Raw genomic sequence first — 22855 nt, forward strand, 5'->3', positions numbered from 1 at the left:
TTTTAGCTAAGTTAGTTGATAGCATTGTTCAAGTCTTTCATAGCCTAATTTGGTCTACTTCTATCAATTATAACCATGGCTCTGTTATTTCTCATCTCCATCTATTAATTTTCTCTCACAAATTTGAAGATCTGTTTATCAGGTGCATACATTTTTAGGATTATGGCATCTTCTTTTGAATTGACTTTTCATCATTTTGTAATTTCCCTTTCAGTCCCTAGTAATGTTTCTTGCTCAGAAGTCTATTTTAATAATACAGCCACACTCCGATTTATTGATGCTTGCATTGTTTACCATTTTATTCTAACCTGTACCTTCAAACTTACATTAAAAAATACAGCCTTGGCCCTTCCCTAGTAATGCAGCGGGCTAAAGCACAGCACTAAGAATCTAGAGCCATGTCAGCATGAGTTCGATCCCCGCCCCAAGGTGATCCACATGCCCCTCAGCAGTGTACTTCATCATCAGCCTGTTCTGCTCCCCACTCTTGTCTCTGGGAAGCCTCTCACCACCCTGCACCTCTGGCCTGTACCTCAGTTCTGTGTACACAAATAAACCTTTAAAAAATATATATATAGCCTTAAGTTTGTAGATGGATCTTGTCTTTTTATGTGCAAACGGACAATCTCTTAACTTGGATGTTTAAGTGATTTTCATTTAATATAATTCTTGGTGTGGTTGGATTTACATAGGTCTACCATTTTACTATTTGCTTTTGTTGTCCTTTCTTGGTTCTTCCATTTTTGCTGTTTCTTTTTGGATTATTTGAATATATATAGTAACTTATTCTTCCCCTCTTTCAGTTGCAATTGTGATTACAATATAATAGCTATTATTTCACACCTCTAGTTAATATTTTACTATTTCTAGTCTTTTAACTATGTAGGCCTTTTTACTATATTTTATAGTATTGAAAACTTATCCTAGCAATTTATAGTTTTGGTTTTCATCAGTCATACATATTTTACAGAACTTAGAATTTTAAAAATATTTACACACGTACATGTGTATACATACACATTATATACATCCACACATACCTGATGCACATGTACACATTTACATACACACACACACAAACACATTTGAGTAGTTTTCCCATCATTCTTATATGCTTCCCTTTGGCATCATTTCCTTCAAAACAAGTCTGCAGACAAAATATTCATTTTCCATCATCCTATTTACCTTAGTCCCTGAAGAAAATTTCCACTGGGTAAGAACTCAGTTGATAATGCTTATTTTTAACACTCTAGAAATGAGTTCACCATATTCTGGCTTCCACGCTGCCTGATGGAAAATCTGTCATTGAATTGTAGTTCTATGTGTAGTATGTTAGTATGGTTTTCTCTTGTTATCTTATCTTTGACTGGCAGCAATTTAACTACAACAGATCAGTTATGTTTGCGTTTTTTTCTGAGGTAAGCAGTTTGCTAATGATATGTCTGGGTGTGGTTTATAAACTAAAATCTCAGGTTGCTGAGATTTGTTTTGCTTTTATTGGCTGTCTTGAATACAACATTAAAAAAAGTCATCTGAACTTGTAGATTAAAATATATGGGATATTCCATGAATTTGTATGTCATCCTTGCATCTGATGAGTCATGCTATTTTTATCATTCCTATTTTAGCATTATGTATTACTGAAACAAGCTCTGAGATTCTTTAATCTGCATATGGGTTAGTTCTCTGGCAGGCAGGGGGGTTGAACTGGTGCTGCAATGGCTGGTGATAGCTTGATAGTGGTGTATCTTTAACCGTTACCTGCACCAACAGGGAGACCCCCAAATATGGTAAGTTTTTAACCATGTTTTCAAATATTTTTCTATACTATTTTCTGGGATTCCAATATTGGGGTAGCAAGCCAGTTTGTACCAAGCATATAACAGCTGATTCTATTTCTTCCCAAGTCCATGCTCACAGACATCATGTTGTTTGCTTGAAAATGGCTATGGTGGGAATACTGGACACTGCAAAATCTACAGTTAAAGACCTTTCTTTGGAGGACCAGGTTATTACCACACTCCAGTGACACAAATGTTAGATCTTTTGATAATTTGTCTCAGGTTTCTGAGACTTTTCTTTTTCTGTTCTCTAGATTGAATAAATTCTACTGATCTCCCTTTGACATCATTGACTCTTCTGTCACATCTAGATCATTTATGTTGACATTCATTGCCTTTTTTGAGAATCAATCACATTTTCAGGTTCTTTATATCTTGAGTAACTGTAGATTATGTGCTTTACATTGTGAATATAATAATTTAGACTAGATCCTGCTAAAATATTCATTAAATAATGTTGATTTTATCAATCAACCCAGACAGGTTCTGACTGCGAATTCTGCTCCATCTTCTAAAGTCAGTTCATTTTGCAAACGCTTTATTATGCTGTGTTGGTGCTACCTCGCACATACACTTATTAAGTAATTAGTCTGTATCATGCTTAGTGGTTTATCCTCAAACTCAGCTATGCTATTTTGGGGCTGTCCTGAGTATGCACAGCTAGAGGTAACCTTGGAGCTTGAGCTAATCAAAGCAGAGTAAGACCTGGTTCCCAATGCTCTTCTGTCTGGATTCTCCACTTGCTCCTCAGGGACCCACTACCTAGTGCTCTGATGTGCATTGAATTTCTCTTGGAATTTTAACTCTATAGTTTGACCCAGGTCACCTTCATGACGAAGGTGAGGCCATTAGCCTCTAACTCTTTTCCCATTTCCTCTGTTCAGAAAGACCAGGTTTCCATCAGTTAACTGCTGGCACTACTTGCTACTGGAACTTGGCTGGGGGCTTATCTACAACATGCCATGAAAGAACAGAAAATAAAAATACTCAGATTTTTGTAGCTTCCAGGGGCTTGTTTTCTTGGTCAGTTTTTCTTTTGTAGGTTTTTCCTAAATATCCTTTGGAGCCACTGTGACAGCTCTACTGGCTGCCCTTCCGGACTCTGTATTCTTAAGTAGTTAGTTGCCTTTTGCATTTTGTCCAGATTTTAAGAGGAGAGAGTAGTGTTTGAGGGCTTACTACATTTTGACTATACTCAAGTTCAAAGCTGCATTATTTCTGAGATCCACCTGTTCTTCAACATTATAATGGGCAAATTGAGACATACTTACACAATGATAACATGGCAAGGTGAATGAACAAACTGATTGTCATCAACCTAAAGTCAATCTTGTATTTGTTGAGTGCCTGAGAGAAACCCCCTTTTTATACAGAACTAAACTATCAAGTTATGGTTCCATGAATATAAAGTTCAAAAATGGGCAAAACTAAATTATGTTGGAAGTCAGGTAGCTGCTGAGTTTGAAGAGGAGAAAATAAGTGTCTAGTGTGTGGGATTAGGAAACCTTTTGGGATGCTGTGAATACTTATTTTCTGTCTCCATAAATCAGTGAGCTTAACAGTAGTCATTTTTTGGGTAGACTTTTAAAATATATTTTATGCATCAATTTTTTTAATATTTGAAAAATTAACTCTTCTTGATGCAAGAGACATCCTCATATTTAAGACACCAATTACATGAGAATTAAGTGGGTTTTTTTCCCCATATAATGACCATATTTCTCTAGCTTTCAACAATAAACATGCATAATTTTTATGTCTACAGTCAGGAATTGAGATATATGTTCCAAGCTTTTGGTATCAATTAATGTACACTTCTGTTCAAAAGTAAATGACTATCCACATTTTAAGTGAAAAATATTTTCTCATCTTTAACACTTCCTACCCTTCTATGTAATATTTTATAATAGTATGCCAGCACTTAAATATTTGTCTGGATGGTATGGTTGCAGACAACCATTATTTTCACCTTCATATTAATATTTTCTTTTTAAAGCATTTTAAGTCTATTACCTTCAAAATCAAAAGAGATTTTTTCTTCTTCTAATGAGAAAACATTAAGATTACCAGTGTAAATAAAGAATTGATTTGGGATCAGCATGCAGTTAAGGTAGTTTTAACTGAATTGTATTAAATCATGAGTGAAATCTGTTCCACTTTAAGTCTAGGAACTAAAGTCATTTAGCCCACTCGGATTCAAAATATATAATTCAAAATATATAAGGGTTTGCTAACTTTGGCATCATGCTCACATGAATAGCTACTTCACTACCTCCCCCAAGTTAATTTCTCTATCATTTATTCCACTTTGTAACTCAAGGCTAAACCGATATAGCAAGTATTTCATAAAACCTCTCATGAGTTTTCCTGTTGCAGAAGATATAAAACAAGTGTAAGTCAATTTCTCATCCACTGATTTAGAAGTATATTGACATTTAATTTTAGATGTTTCTTAAAAGTTTCTAGGATGGTTTGAGAGAAAAATTAAAACATGAAGGTGTCATTTCTCTATGCCCCCACTAGTGAGGCTAATACAGGATAGTTAAAACTTCTAAAAGGAATGTGCAGAATTACTTAAATAATGTATAATTCTAAATTCCTTCTATTCATCCATAAGAGAAAAGATGTACATGACCAACTCCATATTCATATTTGGTTTAAAAATGTATTAATTTTTTTTCAAAATTAGTTATAAGTGAAAAAGATTCAGAAACATACCAATTTAGAGTAAACTAAAAATGTAGTTCAAATAATCCACATATAAAATAACTAGGACACAGAGTGATGACATGTGACATTGTAACCCCATGAAGATCAAGCCTGAGTGAGCAATATTATTTGTGTTTGTATGTATTTAAAAAAAAATCTGAAAAATTTATTAAAACCAGTTGTAGGCAGTAGAGTGGGGAGGAATCTTACCATATCCAGAAATTAATAAAACACTTGAAAAAACAAATATAAATTTAATAATAAACATTATGGTCAGGCTGTTTATTAAGGAGGCAACCACACATACAAGTTCAGCTATAGAAATGTTTGCAAATCAAACTTCATGTGATCTAAAAGGACCATGCGTAATGTCAAAAATGGACGTCTGTACAGTCAATAAAAAGTTAATTCAAACATACATAGTCTAGATTATTCTGGAGTTATACAAACATCTGGGGCCAAATATGTATCTAATTTCCTTTCAAAAAAACTTTTTTTATAAAAGTGATGTATTGAGATAATAATTTTAAAAAGTATCTGACAATTATGAATGGTCCCCAGTTTTACAAAATGTGATTTCCAGGGTATGAAAACTGAAAAAAGTCAACTCTTCAAAGAGTGTTTTATATCATACAAACAAGTTCTGTAGAAAAATGATCCAGCAAATGCTTGAGTTAAGAATATTTATATTTTTTCCAATTCTTTACACTTTTTATTAACACACTTACAAAAAAATAACATTCAAACACTGAGAAAATTAAATAACTTTGGAAGCAGAGTTCATAGTTTTTTCTGCTTACATATAAATGACAATTCTGGGCTGTTGGCACAAAAAATAACATTCATAAAACCCTTACTACTATATATCAAACATAAGTTAAAATCATAGGCACTAGGTTATTAAATCCACATTTCTTCTGTGAAACTAACCACAGTGAATCCTTAGACTTTCCCAAACAGAAAAATTGGCAATACACAAAGGCATTCTAGTAAAAAGACAATTTTTCTCTTTAGGAAACTAAAAGCCAATAGTCTGTGGTAGTACAACAGCAGGTAAAACAATACTTTACCCAACTCAGATCCAAAGAAGTTTTCAACAAGTGATGAATATTTTAATAAAAAAAAATAGACTTTTTTTTCTGATGCAGCCATTTAAAAACAAAGTTAAATAACCTGAATACTCCTTTTGAAACGGATAATCTAACCTCAAAAATGTAATGGGTGTTTCATGAGTTTAAAATTTACCATAATTATTAGATTGCAGCATATTTTTCTTGTACTGTTGCACTGAAAAATGAGACCTATTTTGTCTATATGTGGTTTTTAAAGAGACAGTGGCTAGTTCTTCCACTTAGGATTTTTACATGAGATACCCCTCCCCCCACCCAAAGCAGATACTTTCTTTTATTTTTCTCTAAAAAGCAACATTTTTTAGATCATCATCGTGTGGAATTCTGGCGCCATCCTTTCCTGACCCATCCTCATTGCCCTCAAATCCAAGGATAAAATTTTTTTCCTTGTATTACACCTCAAAATATATTAGCACTGGTGGGCAGTTTCCACTGCTTGTGCTAATGAATGACTTCCTATCGGTCAAGCTAATAAAACTACCATGGTGTCAGTCTCAGCAGGCTGGGGTTGTGGCTTTCATTTTCACCATTCTCTCAACCTCTTAACCTTATTACTAACCTGAATATCAAGCCTCCGATTTCTCTCTCAACTTCTTTTGCCAACTTACAGAATGTCTTTGAATAACAGGAAATGAACTCATGTTCGAATTTCTAAAACTCTTTAGGTACTTGATGGACAGTATTTAGAGCTGTTCAAATTCAGTATCTAAAAACAAACCGTTAACAAAAAATGAGAAGCCTGCTGCAGAAGGAAGTTTTAATCTGATTAGTCTGATAAAACCAAAATAAGAAACTTCCAAGACATACATAAGAGCTATTAGAAAGCAAGTATTCAACAGGTTTTGAGTCACATGTAGGAGGTTGTTACCAAAAATGCAAAAATTTACATAAGGCAGAATCTAAGTCAAAAGGGACAGTATTACCAAAGAATGTTTTATGCAGTTACTCAGTTTAAAGTGTATAAATTTAAGTAGGATTCAGCAGGCTATATTTTCCTATCAAATGATAAACCGTTGTGTCAATTAATGGTAACAACAACCAGTCATTACCAGAGATTTGTAAGTTAAGTGCATAGATTTTTGTTTGCCCTCTCTCTCACTGTATGGTTTTGTTCCAGGTTGTAAGCACTGAGGTGGTGTTATTTATATCAAGAATAAGACACATACTACTTGCTCTTTCCCATCATGGAAACCTGTTATTAAAACAAGAGCTCTTAGTTCCGTAACAGATAACAGATGTGAAGAAGTTGGCTTCAATAGCAAAGGCTATCTTTCCTGAGCCAGAAGCTATAAAGTTTACAAAGATTGTACAATTGATATTAAGCCCTTTTGGCAATCAAAACAAACACACAGAAGTCCGATGTGTCAATGCAACATGATGGATGTGTGCTGTAACACTACCTGGTGGTGGTGGTGGTGATGTGTACTACATCCAAAACTTAAAAACTAAACAAAATTATTTTCCTAATGACTGCAAAAACCACTTATAGAATTCCCCCAAATTTAAGTATCTTGTTTTAAATCTATAGCTTTCTCCCCACCCTGTTCATCTGAATCTAGTTTCTTAAAGTACTAGTGGACTACTAGTGAAACATTGTAGGTAATTAGTTAGCATTAACACAGGTATTTATTGGTACTATTTATACAGTAAATTAGGTTGAACGTGAAGTTTGGATAGCTAGAATTCACCATTTTCTTCTGCACAATGGTATTCTCTCATTCACAAATGGGCATTTCTCTTTGGCATCCATTAGTTTTTGCCCAGATATTGGCCTCTGCCAAATATTTAAAAATCAACTTAGTTTCTAGTAAACAAAACTAAAAGTGATTCCATGGAGAGTGATTGTATGATTACCAAACAAGTCTGGTGTTAAATGTCATTAAAGTGCTGCTTGATCATCTCTGTCAGTTTGTGCTAATTAAGACAGAGAGGGTTGGGACTGTATAAATCCCAAGAGTCTTATCTGAACAGTCTGCATATAAAAGTTGACTTTTAGCTTGGTGACGGGGTATCCATGAAGTTGTGGACCTCTGCATTCTTTTCTTTGCTGGTCAGTAACAGCCATCTTTCCAACTGTCATCTTTCATGCTACCATAGGTTTTAGGAGCTGGCAAGGATCTGAAATAAAACAATTTTATAAAGTGATTTGCACGACCTCACAAAACACTATCCTATTACCTCTGATATATCTTACTTCCTTTTCAGGTAGCATCATGATCCAGTGAAAGGACTAAGCCAAAGCCTCACTTATTAGTATATTCATCCCATATTCACATTTCTACAATTTTCAAGCTTTAAACAAATTTATATACATTTTACATTATTCATTTTTGTACAATGTACACTTTCTCCTCTCAGGTGCAGTCCCTATAAAATTCCCACCACGAAGTCACCCGTGCACCATCGCCATCATCCCTGTGCTCTGCCCTCTCCTGTTGATTCCTCAGTATTCCACTGTGTGTATATCCCATGTCTCTTTTTTTCCTTAAAGATTTATTTATTTATATGTACAAGAACTGGGGTATAGGCCACAGATGTGGGGAGTGAAAGCATTCAGAGTGGGTGACAGAATGGGCAGATCTACTGAAATACACTACTGAAGGGAGCAGCAGTTAAGACAGGAGAGGTCTGCTGCACCATGTGATTTAGTTAGCTACCAGGCTGGGGATCAAATTTATGCTGCAGTGGCTGATGATACCTTGACAGAGCTGAGACTTTAACCCCTATGCCACCAGGGAGGGATACACACACACACACACATACATATATATGTGTGTATATATATCAAGGTATATATACACACACACACATACATATATATGTATGTATGTATATATACCTTGATCCAATCCTCTCTTTTTTGGCATTTGGGTTGTTTCCATATATTACCTACTGTAAACAGTAAGAGGTATAGGCATCCTTTTGATGTACAATTTTCAAATTTTACTGGTAGGTCACTTCAATAATCTCTTTTTGTTAACATAGTTACTAGAATAAAAGAAAGGAAAAATAGTCTTGTTTTTTCCAACCACATGAGTAAGTAGCTTGTCATGCGTTTATTTATACACAGTGCAGAGTGATGACTGTGGCAGTAGAGGCTTAGTGTCATTACTATTAGAGAGGAAACTGTGATAGTGCTAAAAACATCTCTGAAGTCAGATTATAGTTGGAACTCAAGGTTTCATTAATTACATAGTCTTAGCAGATTACTTAACTTCATTAAATTTCAATATTTTTTCCTGAAAAAATAGTAACAGTACACATTTAATGCTATTGTAAAAATTAAATAAGGGAAGGATAAATTATTTAGCACTGTGCAAAGCTACTGTACTATTGAATTAAGAAATGTAATATGTTTAAATCAACTTTAATACTTATGTGGGGAAAGCATTTCATTTAAGCAAATAAATATTTAAAGTTTAATTTCATTTGACATTTAATCTTACTGGTGGTGATAACCACATTTCTGAAAGGCAGAAAAGATTACGGATGCAATCTAGTTTGACTCAGGATCATCTCAATATTAAACTAACAAAACCCCAGCATACCTCGGATTTTCAAGCTTTAGAAATACCCTTCTGGATTATACTCAGACTTAGTAGCTACCATTATCTTAACTCTTAATCTCAGTTCTAACATGTTTTTTATTACCATTATCGAATATCATATTCAAAATGGACAATTACAACAACCAAACTGAATGGTTCTTACACTTTTCTAGGACTTCTAATCAGGTTATATGCCTGGGCATATTTATTTATTTTAAAGATTTATTTATCCACAAGAACTGGGGTACAAGCCAGAGGTGTAGGGGGTGAGAGGATTCACCAGAGATAGAATAGGGAGCCGGAACAGGTGGGATGACTGAAATACACTGCTGAGAGGAGCAGTGAGCGAGAGGAGAGGTCTGCTGCATCATGTGAGCCACCTTCCTGCCCAGGGGTTGAACACATGCTGCAGTGGCCGTGCACAGCCCCACAGTGCTGCACCATAACCCATTGTGCCACCAGGGAGGGCCCGTCTAGGCATAACAAATTTGAATTAAAGTGGTATAATATCCTAAAGTCCCAAAGGTTTCTTTTAAAACAATTAAGTAATTTTTTTATTATTAAAATGGGATATTCTCTGTTCACTTTCAAATGTAGAAATGAAGGTAATTTCAGTTTACCCACTTTCTTATGTTCAAGAATGTTGAAACTGGTCATTTGCCACTTACCTGCGGACAGGCTGTGCAAGTTTGCTGCGAGGCACTGGTATCCCCCCAGCAGAAGGAGCACTGGGTCTGGGCAAGCCACTTCTCATTGAGGTCGTCCCTGCTGGTCTGGTTAGAGTCATGCTGTTGATATTGCTGGGAGGATTTGCAGGGACTGTGTTCTGAACCATGGGAGGCCCAGGTGAGGAGGTGGTTTGTGTGAGCTGTGTTGTTTCTTGGCTGCCAGGAGAACCAGAGCCATGGTTACTAAATGCTTTTACTGGCTGCCGGAGAGCCAGAGGAGATGGTGCTGCAGGGGAGCGGAATTTGCCTGGAGAAGGTACTGCAGAATGGCAAAGAAAAATTAATGTTGTTAGTGGAAACCAAGTATAAGTAAAATAATTGTTTTATGATACACTTCATTGGGCACAAAAATAATTATTAACAAAACCCTACTCTAGGAATGAAAGGAATAAAGAATTTTCCTAATATTCTAATAAAAAAATTGGTAAGTCCTACATAACCAAGTCCTTCTTCGAAGACAGTCAAGAATCTTTGACAACAGCTATTTAGCTAAGAATCCACAATATCGGGAAGAAACAGCATTACAGGATTTTATTTCATTGTAGCAAATAACCTTGACCACATTCTAGAGGGATATAAGGCTACCTACGGGATGGTGACTTTTTCCCTCCAATAACACTCAAGTAAACACGTATCAGTGAGCTTGCTTCCAGTAGCCCGTTAATATCTATAATCTAACTTAAAATTTAGAAACTAAAATTTATTTAAAATAAAAACTTCAATTGTTACGATTCACAAAACAGAGAAGCTACAAGTCTAGGGTCATATCCAGAGAGGTATATGAAATCAAAGGATAAAGAATACCTTTTTCTGTAAAGTCAGGGTTATTAAGTGGTAACTAAAACACATTGAAATACTGATACATGGAAATAATAAAATGTAAGGCAAAAGAAGATTTCGAATAAATTGTATTACTGCCATGGTTCTTTTACAATATATACTCAGCTTTCCTGAGGACACATTCAGCCTTTTCTGCTTATCCTATTTTGATATGCCATCTTTAAAAGGGAATCAGTTTTGAGTTCTTCAAATGCCCATCAATGTCTACATACAATATCATTATATTGATGTTTTTTATTTAACAAAGAACTCTGGGGTGAGATTCATAGTCCAGCAACTACTGCCAAGGACTTTAGTCTATAATGGATATCAAATATACTCAAACCACCATAGAAGACTCCAAATGTGATGTTAAAACTGAGAGGAGGCTCACCTTCTTGCTTTAAATATCTATAAAACTAGATGAAATATATAAAAGTTTCAAATTTTGGACAATGTAGTAGAGGAGTATAATCCCTGTGAGGTGGTAAGCCCTGTGAATATTGTATGTGTGTGTGTATATATCTATATATATATTTGATCTGGAGACATTTTTTGGGTTACTGAACAAGGAAGCAGATTCCAAGAAGATTAATGTTATCTTGCTAAGTTAAAAGGACTAACATAGCAATATGCAGGGCAGAATACCTCAAAACAGGTAGGTTCTCCACTAGACCACAAAACTCAAGTGTGGGGTTTGCTCAAATCTCTAGCTAGATATTGAGCTGTGTGTATTAGGCAATGCTCCATGAGGCTGAGTAAAGGATGAGTGGAGTATTGTGCAGAATGAAGAGCTTCCAAAGCTAACAAAGGACTAGGAAGCTACTGACTCTTATCCAGTTAGACAGTCCTTGCTAAACATCTAGAGCAAGCAGGAGACACTCCTAAAGGATCAGCTGATTCTACTCTAAATAGTCTAAAAGCAGAGGTCGAAAAGCTATCACTCACACTAAGTTTCTATAAGAAAGAATTAGAACATGGCAGCAATACTCGTGCGCATACGTATATGATTTCATGGCTGCTTTCTAGGCACAAGGGCAGACCTGTGTAATTTTAAAAGCTCATTAGCCACAATCTTAAAATGCTTACTATGTGACTATTCAATAAAACATCTGCTGATACCTAAAGGATCAAACTGATCTATGAATAACTGCTTGCCACAACAAAGTCTATTACTGTTTAATAAGTAAGGGAATCCAGCACAAAACAATGTAAAAAAACAAAACAAAAAAAACCCGGCTAGACAGTTTTGTACGTAGAAGTCCATTTATAAACTGTATTGATAAATAAAAATGAAAATTTAGAAAACATGAATGCTCATATCACACCACTCCTTTTAGAGATGACTTACACACTATGGTTAGTATTATTAGTCATATGAGTTTTTTTATAGAGTTCTAATTCTTGACCAGAGCAAATAACTCCTTTATTTTTCCTCTGATTCACATGTAATTCTCAGTATCCAAAGTGAGTAAAGAGAAATCATAACCTATTGTTTAAATTAATTTGGACAACAGAGCCTAATTTACTTAGTGCCTACATTGTAGTAAGCCTGTAAGGACTCTGCAGACTGGCCTAAGTGGTTCTGCTGAATATCCTTCCAGAACACTCAACTACAGCAGACTGAAAGGAGCTATATTCCTTAGATAGGAAGTCATTGACCATGAAACTTAAAATCTAATATTTTACATTTTACCAGTTTACATACATATTACCCATTTGGTATCTACAGATATCCTATGACTTATGCTAAGATTTATATTAAGTATACATAAAATATTTCTTTTTGAGGGGAATAAATAAAATAATTGGATTTTTATTTTAATTGCATGTATTCATTGCTATATATAGAAATAAAGTTGATTTTTATGTTAATCTTTCATCCTATGACTTTACTGGACTCATTTAATTTTGCTGGGAGTTGCTTTTTTTGTAGATTCCTTGCGTTTTCATGAAAACAGTTTCTGTCTCTTTCTGTTTTTCATTTTCTTGCTTTCTGCACTAGTTATTACCTTCCAACACTGCATTTAAATAGGAATAAGAGCATGCATTCTTGCCTGGTCCTAGCCTAAGAAGGGAAGCACTCAATCTTTCATCAGGTATGATGTTTCAGTTGTAGATTTTCTTGTATAGATGTTCCTTATCAAGTTGAAGTTTTACCTATTTCCATTTTTCATTTACTCAATGGTCTATGTACCTTCAATGATAGAGGCAGGTTATCAACATAAGGGCTTAATAAATTATGGCTGCTAAAGGCCGCTGAGATTAATTAAATATTAAATACAGAGTTAAAGGATCCTTGTTAAAAGAGTTGTTAGAGACCATCTATTCCAACTATTCTAGTTATAATTATAGAGGAAAACTGCTACAACCTACAGATCAATTAAGAAAACAAAAAGGAAAGTCAGGACCTGACTCAGGTCTCTTGATTCCCAGATTGGCATTCTTTAGTAGGAACCAAAAGAGAAACAACTCTGGTAGTAGAAATTAAAATGTTATTTTCACCATTTTAATTTTCAGCTAGGTTTACTTTATTTGGGATTGGGAGGCTATTATCCTAAACAATTTGCCTAAAATATGACTTCGAGGTGTAATAAGTTTGTCACAGGGGACAACCTTTATAACAGGTATAAAGTTTTTGATTTCTTCCATCAGTGTACAGTGCCTCACCTCACTTTTGTAAGCACACAGTTATCAAGAATTTATTAAACATAATAAACATAAGAAGAAGAGGAAATCCATGGGAAAAGATGTCACTGGCTTTTCTCCCCATGCAGTCAAAAACATGGACAGATATGTATAAATAAGCCACTAACAAGCATTTTCAATTTAATCTCCCAATATAGAAATAACATATAGGAAATAGCTGATACATTTGTAAGACAATTTAATCTCAATGAAGACTTTAAAAGGTATGTTTTTTCCCTGAATATACTTATTCAACTGAAAACATCACCACCATTTTTAGAGTGAAAAGCAAAAGAAATAAAAAAAACAAAGGCAAACATTCAACTCAAGAAGTATTCAGATTCTTTAGTACCTCTCTGACATGGTGGTGGAAGTCTTGGCCATACAACCACATTTGCAAAATCAAAGAATCAGGTCTCAAGGTATTTGATGGAGATTTCTTAAGAGATACTTCAGAATGAAAACATACAAGATGGATATATGTAAAAAGCTGCAATCTATGCCTTTACTAGACAGCTTAACATAATTTAAACAATTTATTCTAATTTGTATAACTACCTTTATAATTAAACTAGTAACAATAGAGAGAAAATATCAATGTTAGGATTAAATAACAGTTTTATAAGGATTCTTGGAAACTGTTAATGGCAATGCTAACAGTCTATAAATTTCCCAAGGTTCCACACAGAACACTGGGAAAGTCAAATAAAAACCCACAGACTAGTGCTATCACAAAATCAGGTGACAGTTTCCCTACAAACCCCCAAAACAAGTAGGCAGAGAAGGAATAGGCAGTAACAACTACACCAGCATAGGATAGCACCATCTGTGCACAAGGAAATAGAGGAGTATCTCAGCATCCTGAAAATTCCAAAACAGCCAACAAGTACTCATACACATTAGATTTTGAATAACAGCAGAAAATGGTGGCTGGGGTATATGCATACTGCAATAGTGAGTATAGTACAAAAGGTCAACTGTTAGGGTCTAGGAGCAATATAAACCCAATGAAATTTCAAAACTGACTAGTTTTCAAGGTATAAACTTCATGTTAAGGAAAAATCCTTGAGAATCCAAGTGTAGCACCACAGGGGTGTCAGAAAAGAGATAATGAAGTCCAGATCAGTGAAGGGAGAGTTCAACAAATGCTGCTCGGACAACCACATACACAAGAGTGAAGCTGGATTCCTACCACAGACCATAGGTGAAAATTAACTCAAAATGAGCCTATATGTAAGAGCTACGTTGATAACAACTCCTAGAAGAAAATACTAGTGTAAATCTTCATCTCAAGTCAGTGTGCTAGTTGCTCACTCTTGAGAATATATTTAAAAACAACAACAACACTGACTTGTAAATTTTTAATGCATGAATTTTAAAAGTGAGGAGGAGAGAGAATAAAGGCAAGAAATCTCAGAAAATAAGCAGCCCAACTTTTAAAAGTTCCTCAAAACAACAAAAGAGGGCGCACTAGTGACAATAATTAGAAAATCAGATCAACTCCCTTCTAAATGCTTAGAAAAACAAATTTTAGAAAAAATGAGAAAAAGGAAAGGACTGAGGTTATGTCATAAGTAAAATTATTATAAGAAAAAAAGAGCAAGAAATAATACTTCTAACTGAAATCTTGTGGGAAGTATGTCCATTACACATGTACAATGATGAAAACTATAGTATTTCAAATTCTAAAATCATTTAAGAAAATGATATACAATCTGATAAGAACATCATACATCAGAACTAGAAACACTAAAAGATGAGATATAACAACTCAGAAAATAATTAGGCATAAAATAAATCACTTCAAAATGTAGGTTAATATGAAAGGAATATTGGAGGCAAAATATATAACAGCTCATGCTTTATGAGAAGACACAGTGAAAAGAAACTTTCATACAAGAAGAAATGAAAAAATAAAGGAAAAGGATGCAAGAGAAGGCAACAGAACAGAAAACAAACGAGGAACTTTCAGCATGTATACAGCAGGAATTCTTACAAAAAAGAAAACCAAAGCATGGAAAAGAATGAAAATTGTAATTCAAAAGAACTTATTTAAAGTTGAACAAGGTTTGCCACTTCACATTGGATGGCAATACCACATTATCTGGGGGAAATCAACTCAGAATGAACAATACAAAGACATATTCTAATAAATTACTGAACTTAAAGGAAAAAAGTAGCCTTTGCACATTCAAAAAGAACAAATGATAGTAACAAAACAGACTATTCCTGATGAAACATTAATATAGTAAAGATACTCAAGGATGAAAAACATGAGTCAAAGAAACAGCAGACAAAGAAGATGCCAACAGGTGAAAACGGAAGTAAGAGATATTGTTCACCTAAATCCTTTTTAAGAAATCTACTGAGTTTACCCTTACACTATTAGGAAAGCCCCTAGATTGACCAATTTTTTATTTTGTAAGCTGGCAAATAAAGAGAAATAAAGTTCAAAAAAGAATGATGAGACCATAATAAGCATCAAATAGAGCTTTTTGAAGAAATTCCCATCTCCAGGTCAATACAGGAAATGTACATGGTGTTCCTATCTTGTCACAAGTTAGCAAAAAGTTATCAAAGACTACTAAAGTTGTATCATAAAGACTAAAGGCAACTTGAAGAAGCTTCAACCAAAGTTGGGGAAATGACCAGATTACAGGAAAATAACCATATCCTATCAAAATGTAACAAAAATGCTTGAATCTGTAAATTCGAAGTTTTTAGTCACCTTTGAAGGATGCTAGATTTACCAATTTTCATTACAGAACAGGGGTGTGGGCCAGAGGTACAGGGGAGTGAGAGGATACACACCAGAGACAGAGTGGAGAGCAGAACAGGCAGATATACTGAAATACACTGCTGAGGGGAAGTAGGCAGGTCAGGAGAGGTCTGGCACACCTCCCTGGCTGGGGATCAAACTCACACCACAGTGGCTGCAGGCAGCCTCATAATGCTGTGCTTTAACCTATTGCACCACCAAGGAGGGCCTGTCTTCACTTTTTTCTAACCTTCATTTTCTTTCCCTGAGTTGGTGTGATCTCTACCTTGTTTAACTCTGTCACAGAATTCCCAACAACTTGGAGTGTATAAACCTCTCTGCCAAAGCAGTTTAAGCAATAACTTCTATGAAGACTTAAGAAACACAGTTTCTTTTCCACAAAGAGAAGGATTATCAGAAGAAACACATAAAACTTGCATGAAACCACAAAAATAAATGAATGTATCCAACCCATCTTTCTTGAGTTATACATGATTGTGTTCATTTAACAAATGTTTATGGGCTAGGCAATATAGTTCTTAGTTCCCTGGCTACTTAATGCAATCAAATTAAAAATGAATCAAAATTTTCAATTGTTAAGGGAACCAATCTTTCTTTTTCTATGATCCAATGAACCCTAGAAATAAATATAATGGCTTTTTAGGAAATGTTGGGACAGGATGTTCCGAGCAAGTGATTTATGGAACAATGTTATTATGGGGTTTCCATGTTTGTATATCGGACAGATTAACCTGTCAAAGTTACCTAGGAATGAAAATGTGGTGTCTACCTTCCTCTCTGTTTCACATCCCTACAAAAGCAGAGTCCCAAAGTCTAGTGAGGAAAATCCTCTCTCTCAAAGTGTAGATTAAAGGGAAAATTAATCCCTTTAATCCATTTTGATTTTAGATTTAAGAAGAATTTTCCAAATCAGTTTTTTTAAATTTAGTTTTGCCTATAATTAAGCTAACTTAAAGTTTTAATTCTGTCACATATCTGTGTCCATGTTTCAACTGGTAATAGAATAGAACTTCTAGTGTAAAATTATCGCCCCTAACGACCAGCACCAACAAGAAAATATGAACATCTGGATTAAGATGAATATAAGATTAAACAAAATGAAGCAAAACAGAGCAAAATTAAATACATACAATTTCTCTCTCTCTCTTTACTAAGCCAACTACACAGTGCTAGATGTACAAGGAATTCTGAGACTGGGTTTTCCTGTTAGCTTGCCAGGAAGGACAGGCAGTTTGGTGCCTCAGAGTCACCAAAATAAGGTGACTTCCCTAGGCAAAAGAAACAAAAGTTTATACAGAAGTTATAATCTTAACCTAGTAAACAGCAAAATAAAATTCTACCAGAGGCTCCAAAATATTATGAAGTAGCTAGGAGTATAATGGACCAGGTGAGAAAATAATAATAATGAACAGCTATATACCAGAGACATTTTCTGGAGTGGAATGGGATCAAAAACAGTGGGGGGAGGGAAATGCACTGGACTATGGTAATGGCACATGGGTGATTTGGTGATGGGAAGCCCATGGGGATTACAACAAATAAATTCTCAAGCTCCTCCTTTCATGCATTTTTACAAAATGATGTAAAAGTAAACTATTATGTTATTTAAAAAAATAGGCAAATGAGCTGAAGAGAAACGTCACAAGATATACAAGAGGTAAACAGAAAAAAATTACTATGAAGTAGCTTACAAAGGCATACAATGAAATTCATGTAACCTTAAAATCCCTTTTTTGAATGATATACTAATTTCTTGTCTTGTTTTAGACACCACACCCTTTTACTTGTATTTTTTTTATCTATCTTCCACTATCTTCCTTGAGAACTTTAGAAGTACTCAAAAATATTTAGAAGTCTCAAAAAAAGTCTAAGTAATTTCTAGGACTCTTTTCTATAATGATCCCTATTAAGTCAACATCTTCTCCATCAAAAGAGTATAATCTACCCAGTCGATTATTTCCAACAGTGACACCAAAAGACATTTATCCGAAGCCCATGATCAACTTCTGACATTCAGAAGATAAACGTTCACACATCCCACTTTTCTGTTTGACTATTCATTTTCCGGTCAGATTCTATTTTAAGAAACCATTTTCTTAAATCAACAAATAATTGATAAAGCATGTGCATTAATGAACTTTTCATGTTTTAGTACTTTTATGATTATATTAACCAAATCTTTTTTCAACAAATCAATTCTCAAGATCCTCCTTTCATGCATTGTCTTTTAGTGCTTCATTCTCTTTATGTACCTTTGTTATTCACTAAGTTCTGAAACTATCAGAGAATCACATGTCCTAGAGAGGGAAATATTTTTCCTCACTGCCTATGTTATTCCATCTAATTTCTTGAGGCTTCTATTTTTTCTATTATTGCCAATTTAGCCAATCCCATGTAACTTTCAAGTTTACTTTATTTCAGCTTCCCATATATCCAATCTTTTGAAACAAATGTGAGATAACTTTGGTGCCCAGCCCTCTTCCTCAAGTTGGTTTGTATAAAAACTGCCATTCCATAAGTTTTACAAACATTTTCAGTTAACCACAACTTGTGATTGAAGTCCAATCAGCTTCTAATATGAAAGTGTTTCCATTTTATATTATAGACAGTAAAAAGAAATCTAAGAAAAACATAACATACAGAACATCTGCCCTCTGCTTTCATTTTAAAGCAATTATTAATCTAGCATTAAGTTAAAACAATGACCTTCAGTTTTATGTTGGAAAAAAATAATTTTCCAACATTGATTGTTATAATTTATTCCTTTCAGGCTAGCAATCCAATACCTACCTCTGTGGAAAATGGGTTCCTTCTGGATTTATCCAAAATAATAGAGAACAAGTTTACTTTGTAATTGGGGAAAAACGTAAGACTAAAATGTGTCTTAAAGGCATCACTGACTCTGCCAAAAGATGTAAGAGTTCACTAACTTGATCATTTGCTGAAATTTTAAGCTTAGTAAGAGGTTGTAGTTACCTCTTTTTGTAGATGAAGTTTGAAGCAACTGTTTGGCTTTGAGGGAAGTACGAGGCAAATTTTTCAGCCTTTGGGAAGCTGTTGAAAAATAAGAACTGTAATATTTGCCTGGAAGGACAAGATAAAGACTACAGCTTCTGTAAACCTGAACACTTTAAAACAAACTTGAAAATCCATCAAGAAACAGAAATCATAAAGTGAAAATGTTAGAATTCTAACAGCAGAGAAATTGTAAAGTGATGCATAGTGCATTAAGTTGGAAAGGAAAGAGATGGAAATCTTAGTACAAAGTACATACTCTTAGAAATAGTTTCTTATTAAATGAGAAAACCTAAAAATGTAAATTGACCAAAATATCAAGAGAAAGCAAACCACCAGCAAACATGCTATATATAAGATGCAAAGAATACAAAGCTAATGAAGTAAAAGTGATGAACACAAGCACACAGTATACAATAAAAGAAATGTAGTACTTGTTTGATGCAAAAAAGCAGACTTTGGCAAAGCAGTTATTGTTAGGTGAATAGCCCTAACATAAAACAGTAATCCCCACACTCAAAAAGGAGAAGAAAACCCAGAACCTGGCAGGTCCTCAGTGAACCAGAATCTGGTGGTTTTAATATATTTAACCTCATGTTATGGAATACAACTAATTGTTACCTCAAACCTTGGGTAGCAGTGTATCTGGACTTCGCACCTATGCATATGAGAGGGGTGTATGTGTGTCGGTGAGACTAAGGGGTTTAGAGAAGTTAAAACACCTGCATTTTAAACTGACCAATAAGGAGTTTTAAATTTCCTTCAACCCTATTAAAAAATGCAACAGAACTCTCAAAACTAGCATGTAAACAGCAGCCCAGAGCCTTCTAGAGTTAAAGCTTATGAGGGTCCAACACCTAGTTACCAGTGCAGACAACTATTTAAGTGGCTTAAAATGCTACTCTACCAATTTGAAAAGAGACCTCACACCTGTAATCTGACCAGAGTATAAATGTTACTGGACTGATAAAGGAATACTCATTAAGAGAATTCCTCTTTCATTTTATTGCCTAATGCAACAAATGCTAACAGTTTTCTTGCTGCCTAATAGTAAACCATTTTTAAAAGCAACAAATTTACTTATTTTTAAATTTTACAGCATTCTACATGTTTACAACCAATTTGATGTACATTACGTCATATACCTACCCCACAAAAATACAGGATGTATCTGAGCATTCTCCATTTACATTATTTATCCAAACTTTCCACCATTCATATTTCCATTCGTTCAAATTATCTACTTTATTCCAAGTGATTTTTTTTAAGGTATGATGGATTCAGTAACCAACTACATCAAGTTCCCACTTCCATGAAGCTAACAATCTATCAAAGGGGAGAGAGACAATAAAGAATGAAATAGATGACCTACCAGATGGAAGTAGCTGCTAAGGAAATTAAGGGGCCAGCAAAAGGAAATTTAAGCTGAGTTATTAACAAGGTGATGAGGATAGATATTCCTGAGATGGTGTCTGCAGAAAGATCTGAAGGGAGAGAGGATGAGTCCTACAGATATTTGGGGAAAGCATTTTAGACAAAGGGAGAAGCAATTTAAAGGACATGAGATAGGAAAGAGTATATGTAGTATTTTTGAAAAACGGGTGGCCATTGTGATTAGAGTGGAATTAATGAGGACAAAAATAATCAACTGTATGTACACTGGCAATCACATTACCTATTAACCATTAAAAATTTTTTGATGCCATCTCACTATCAACTATCACCTATAAGCAACTGTTTTGGAAAGGTTCTATTTAAATTAATAGCTACAGTAAATCCTCTAGACCTAATTTACCCCTCATGGGTGATTTACAGTAACAGAATCTACAGAAAAAGTGAAAAGTGTCCAATGTAAGTTAAAGAATCAGAATGCAAACAGAATAAAGCCATAAACTCTAAATTTGCTTGATACAGACAAAATGAAGTAACTGATTTTCATGACATACAATATAAGTAACACGCTACCCAAATAAGAATAAAACTAAATGCCTATCAGAGCAGTTTTTGAAAGACAAAATCATTTTTAAATGACAAAGCACAACAGTTAAACCACAGAATGTGAAACCACAGATAAAGGGGGACTGTCAAATGTATCCATAAATATATTAATCCATATACTATAATGTTGATTTTATTATTTTTTACTGACAGTAAATAACAAGATAATTTTAATAAAATATCTTCATTTTTTTCCTAACCATTATTATTGTAACTCATTTCATTTCATGATTCTTACTGAACATAATTTCGTCAAATGGGGAGGATATTAAAAGTATCTCCAGGTGGCAAATACTAAACAAGGATAAAATAATATAAGTGAACATTAATTACTGCTAGGTAAAATGCCCCCTATCCCCATCACCCCATGACATTCTGCTTTAAAACTTTTACTGGTTAATAAATGTCATTCAGTCATCCTATCTACCTTATTCAGTGTTACCAAGTCACACACCTTTAGCTTAATTTTTAAAAAATAATCCAGATCTTATATCCCTGCACCACTGTTCTGCTCAGATTTTTATTTCTTGCCAGGATTATGGGACAGCATTCTCAGTGGTTTCCAGTCTCTCCTTGACTATAATCCACTTTCCATTACAATCCAGACTAGATTTTCTAGGAAGCAATTTTATTAAAAGAATACTGTAGCTCCCATTTTTAAAGGGTGAAATTAAAATCTAATATATTAACATAGTCTGTTTCCCTACCTACACCTCATCACACTTGCTAACCCACCCTACAAACTATATTTTACCAGGCAAAACTGCCATACTTAAGAATTCAATAGTTATCTCACTGTTGGTAAAATCTGTACCTCCTTTTTCTTCATAACTCATAAGTTCTTGCTGAGTTGAACAAGTATCATGCACTACCTTTCCTGAAAACTTCTTTACAATGCTGGGTTTAACACCTCTTCTATGTTCTCACAGAAGTTCCTATCGATATTTCGCACCCTGCTACTGGAGGGCATGAGGTATCTCTTCCACATTTATATTTCCAGTGCTTGGAATTAACACACACCCAGTAACTCTCTATAGAATAATTAATGAATACATAGGTTGAGTGACTACTGGACAATAGCCAAAGATCTAGCCAAGCATTGAAGATACTCCATAATAAATAATCCAGTTGGTTCTCAAACTTAAATATGTCCCATAAATAAGGTGAAATATGTATTCAAGAAAGATACTGTGTCCCAATCTTATATGTTTTCAGTCAAAAGTTCTGGAGGAGCCAGAAAGGTTGCATTTATAAAATCTCTTTGGGATTAGATAATTGACCAAAATTCACTACACTACTAGTTTTGAAACAGGATCCTATATTTATATCCTATAGCTATTTCATGCATACTCACAGCAGCTCATTCACAGATCATACCTTATGTATTTCAATTTATGTTTCATTATTATGTAAAATTCATCTTTCAGTGCTGAGTTTTAAGTAAAATCTAGATGAGAATCCTTTCCCCCTGGGTCTCAGCAATCTAAAAGCTGACAATTGTCCCCAATACTTCCTCTTCAGAAAGAATTCCAGAGCAAAATATAGATGATACTTAAATACCTCTGTTCTGGAGGTATACTCAGTTTTCTATACAAAAATA

General features: G+C 34.5%; 1 protein-coding gene across 2 annotated transcripts in view; it reads right to left on the reverse strand.

Moving 5' to 3' along the window:
* Positions 1–4799: 4799 nt before the first annotated feature.
* Positions 4800–22855, reverse strand: part of SLAIN2 (SLAIN motif family, member 2) — a 46174-nt gene continuing 28118 nt past the window's right edge. The window contains exons 7-9 of one of the 2 annotated variants that reach the window (XM_012724250.1): positions 19219–19296; positions 9897–10215; positions 4800–7798 (exon numbers count right to left, since the gene is read on the reverse strand). In XM_012724250.1, coding sequence (XP_012579704.1) covers positions 7732–7798; positions 9897–10215; positions 19219–19296 — 464 coding nt within the window. In that variant the 3' untranslated portion in view covers positions 4800–7731. The remainder of the gene's footprint in view (positions 7799–9896; positions 10216–19218; positions 19297–22855) is intronic. The other variant, XM_012724251.1, reaches the window with a different exon arrangement.

This window comes from Condylura cristata, unplaced genomic scaffold, assembly GCF_000260355.1.
Source record: "Condylura cristata isolate star-nosed mole 26May11 unplaced genomic scaffold, ConCri1.0 scaffold00012, whole genome shotgun sequence".
Lineage (NCBI taxonomy): Eukaryota > Metazoa > Chordata > Mammalia > Eulipotyphla > Talpidae > Condylura > Condylura cristata.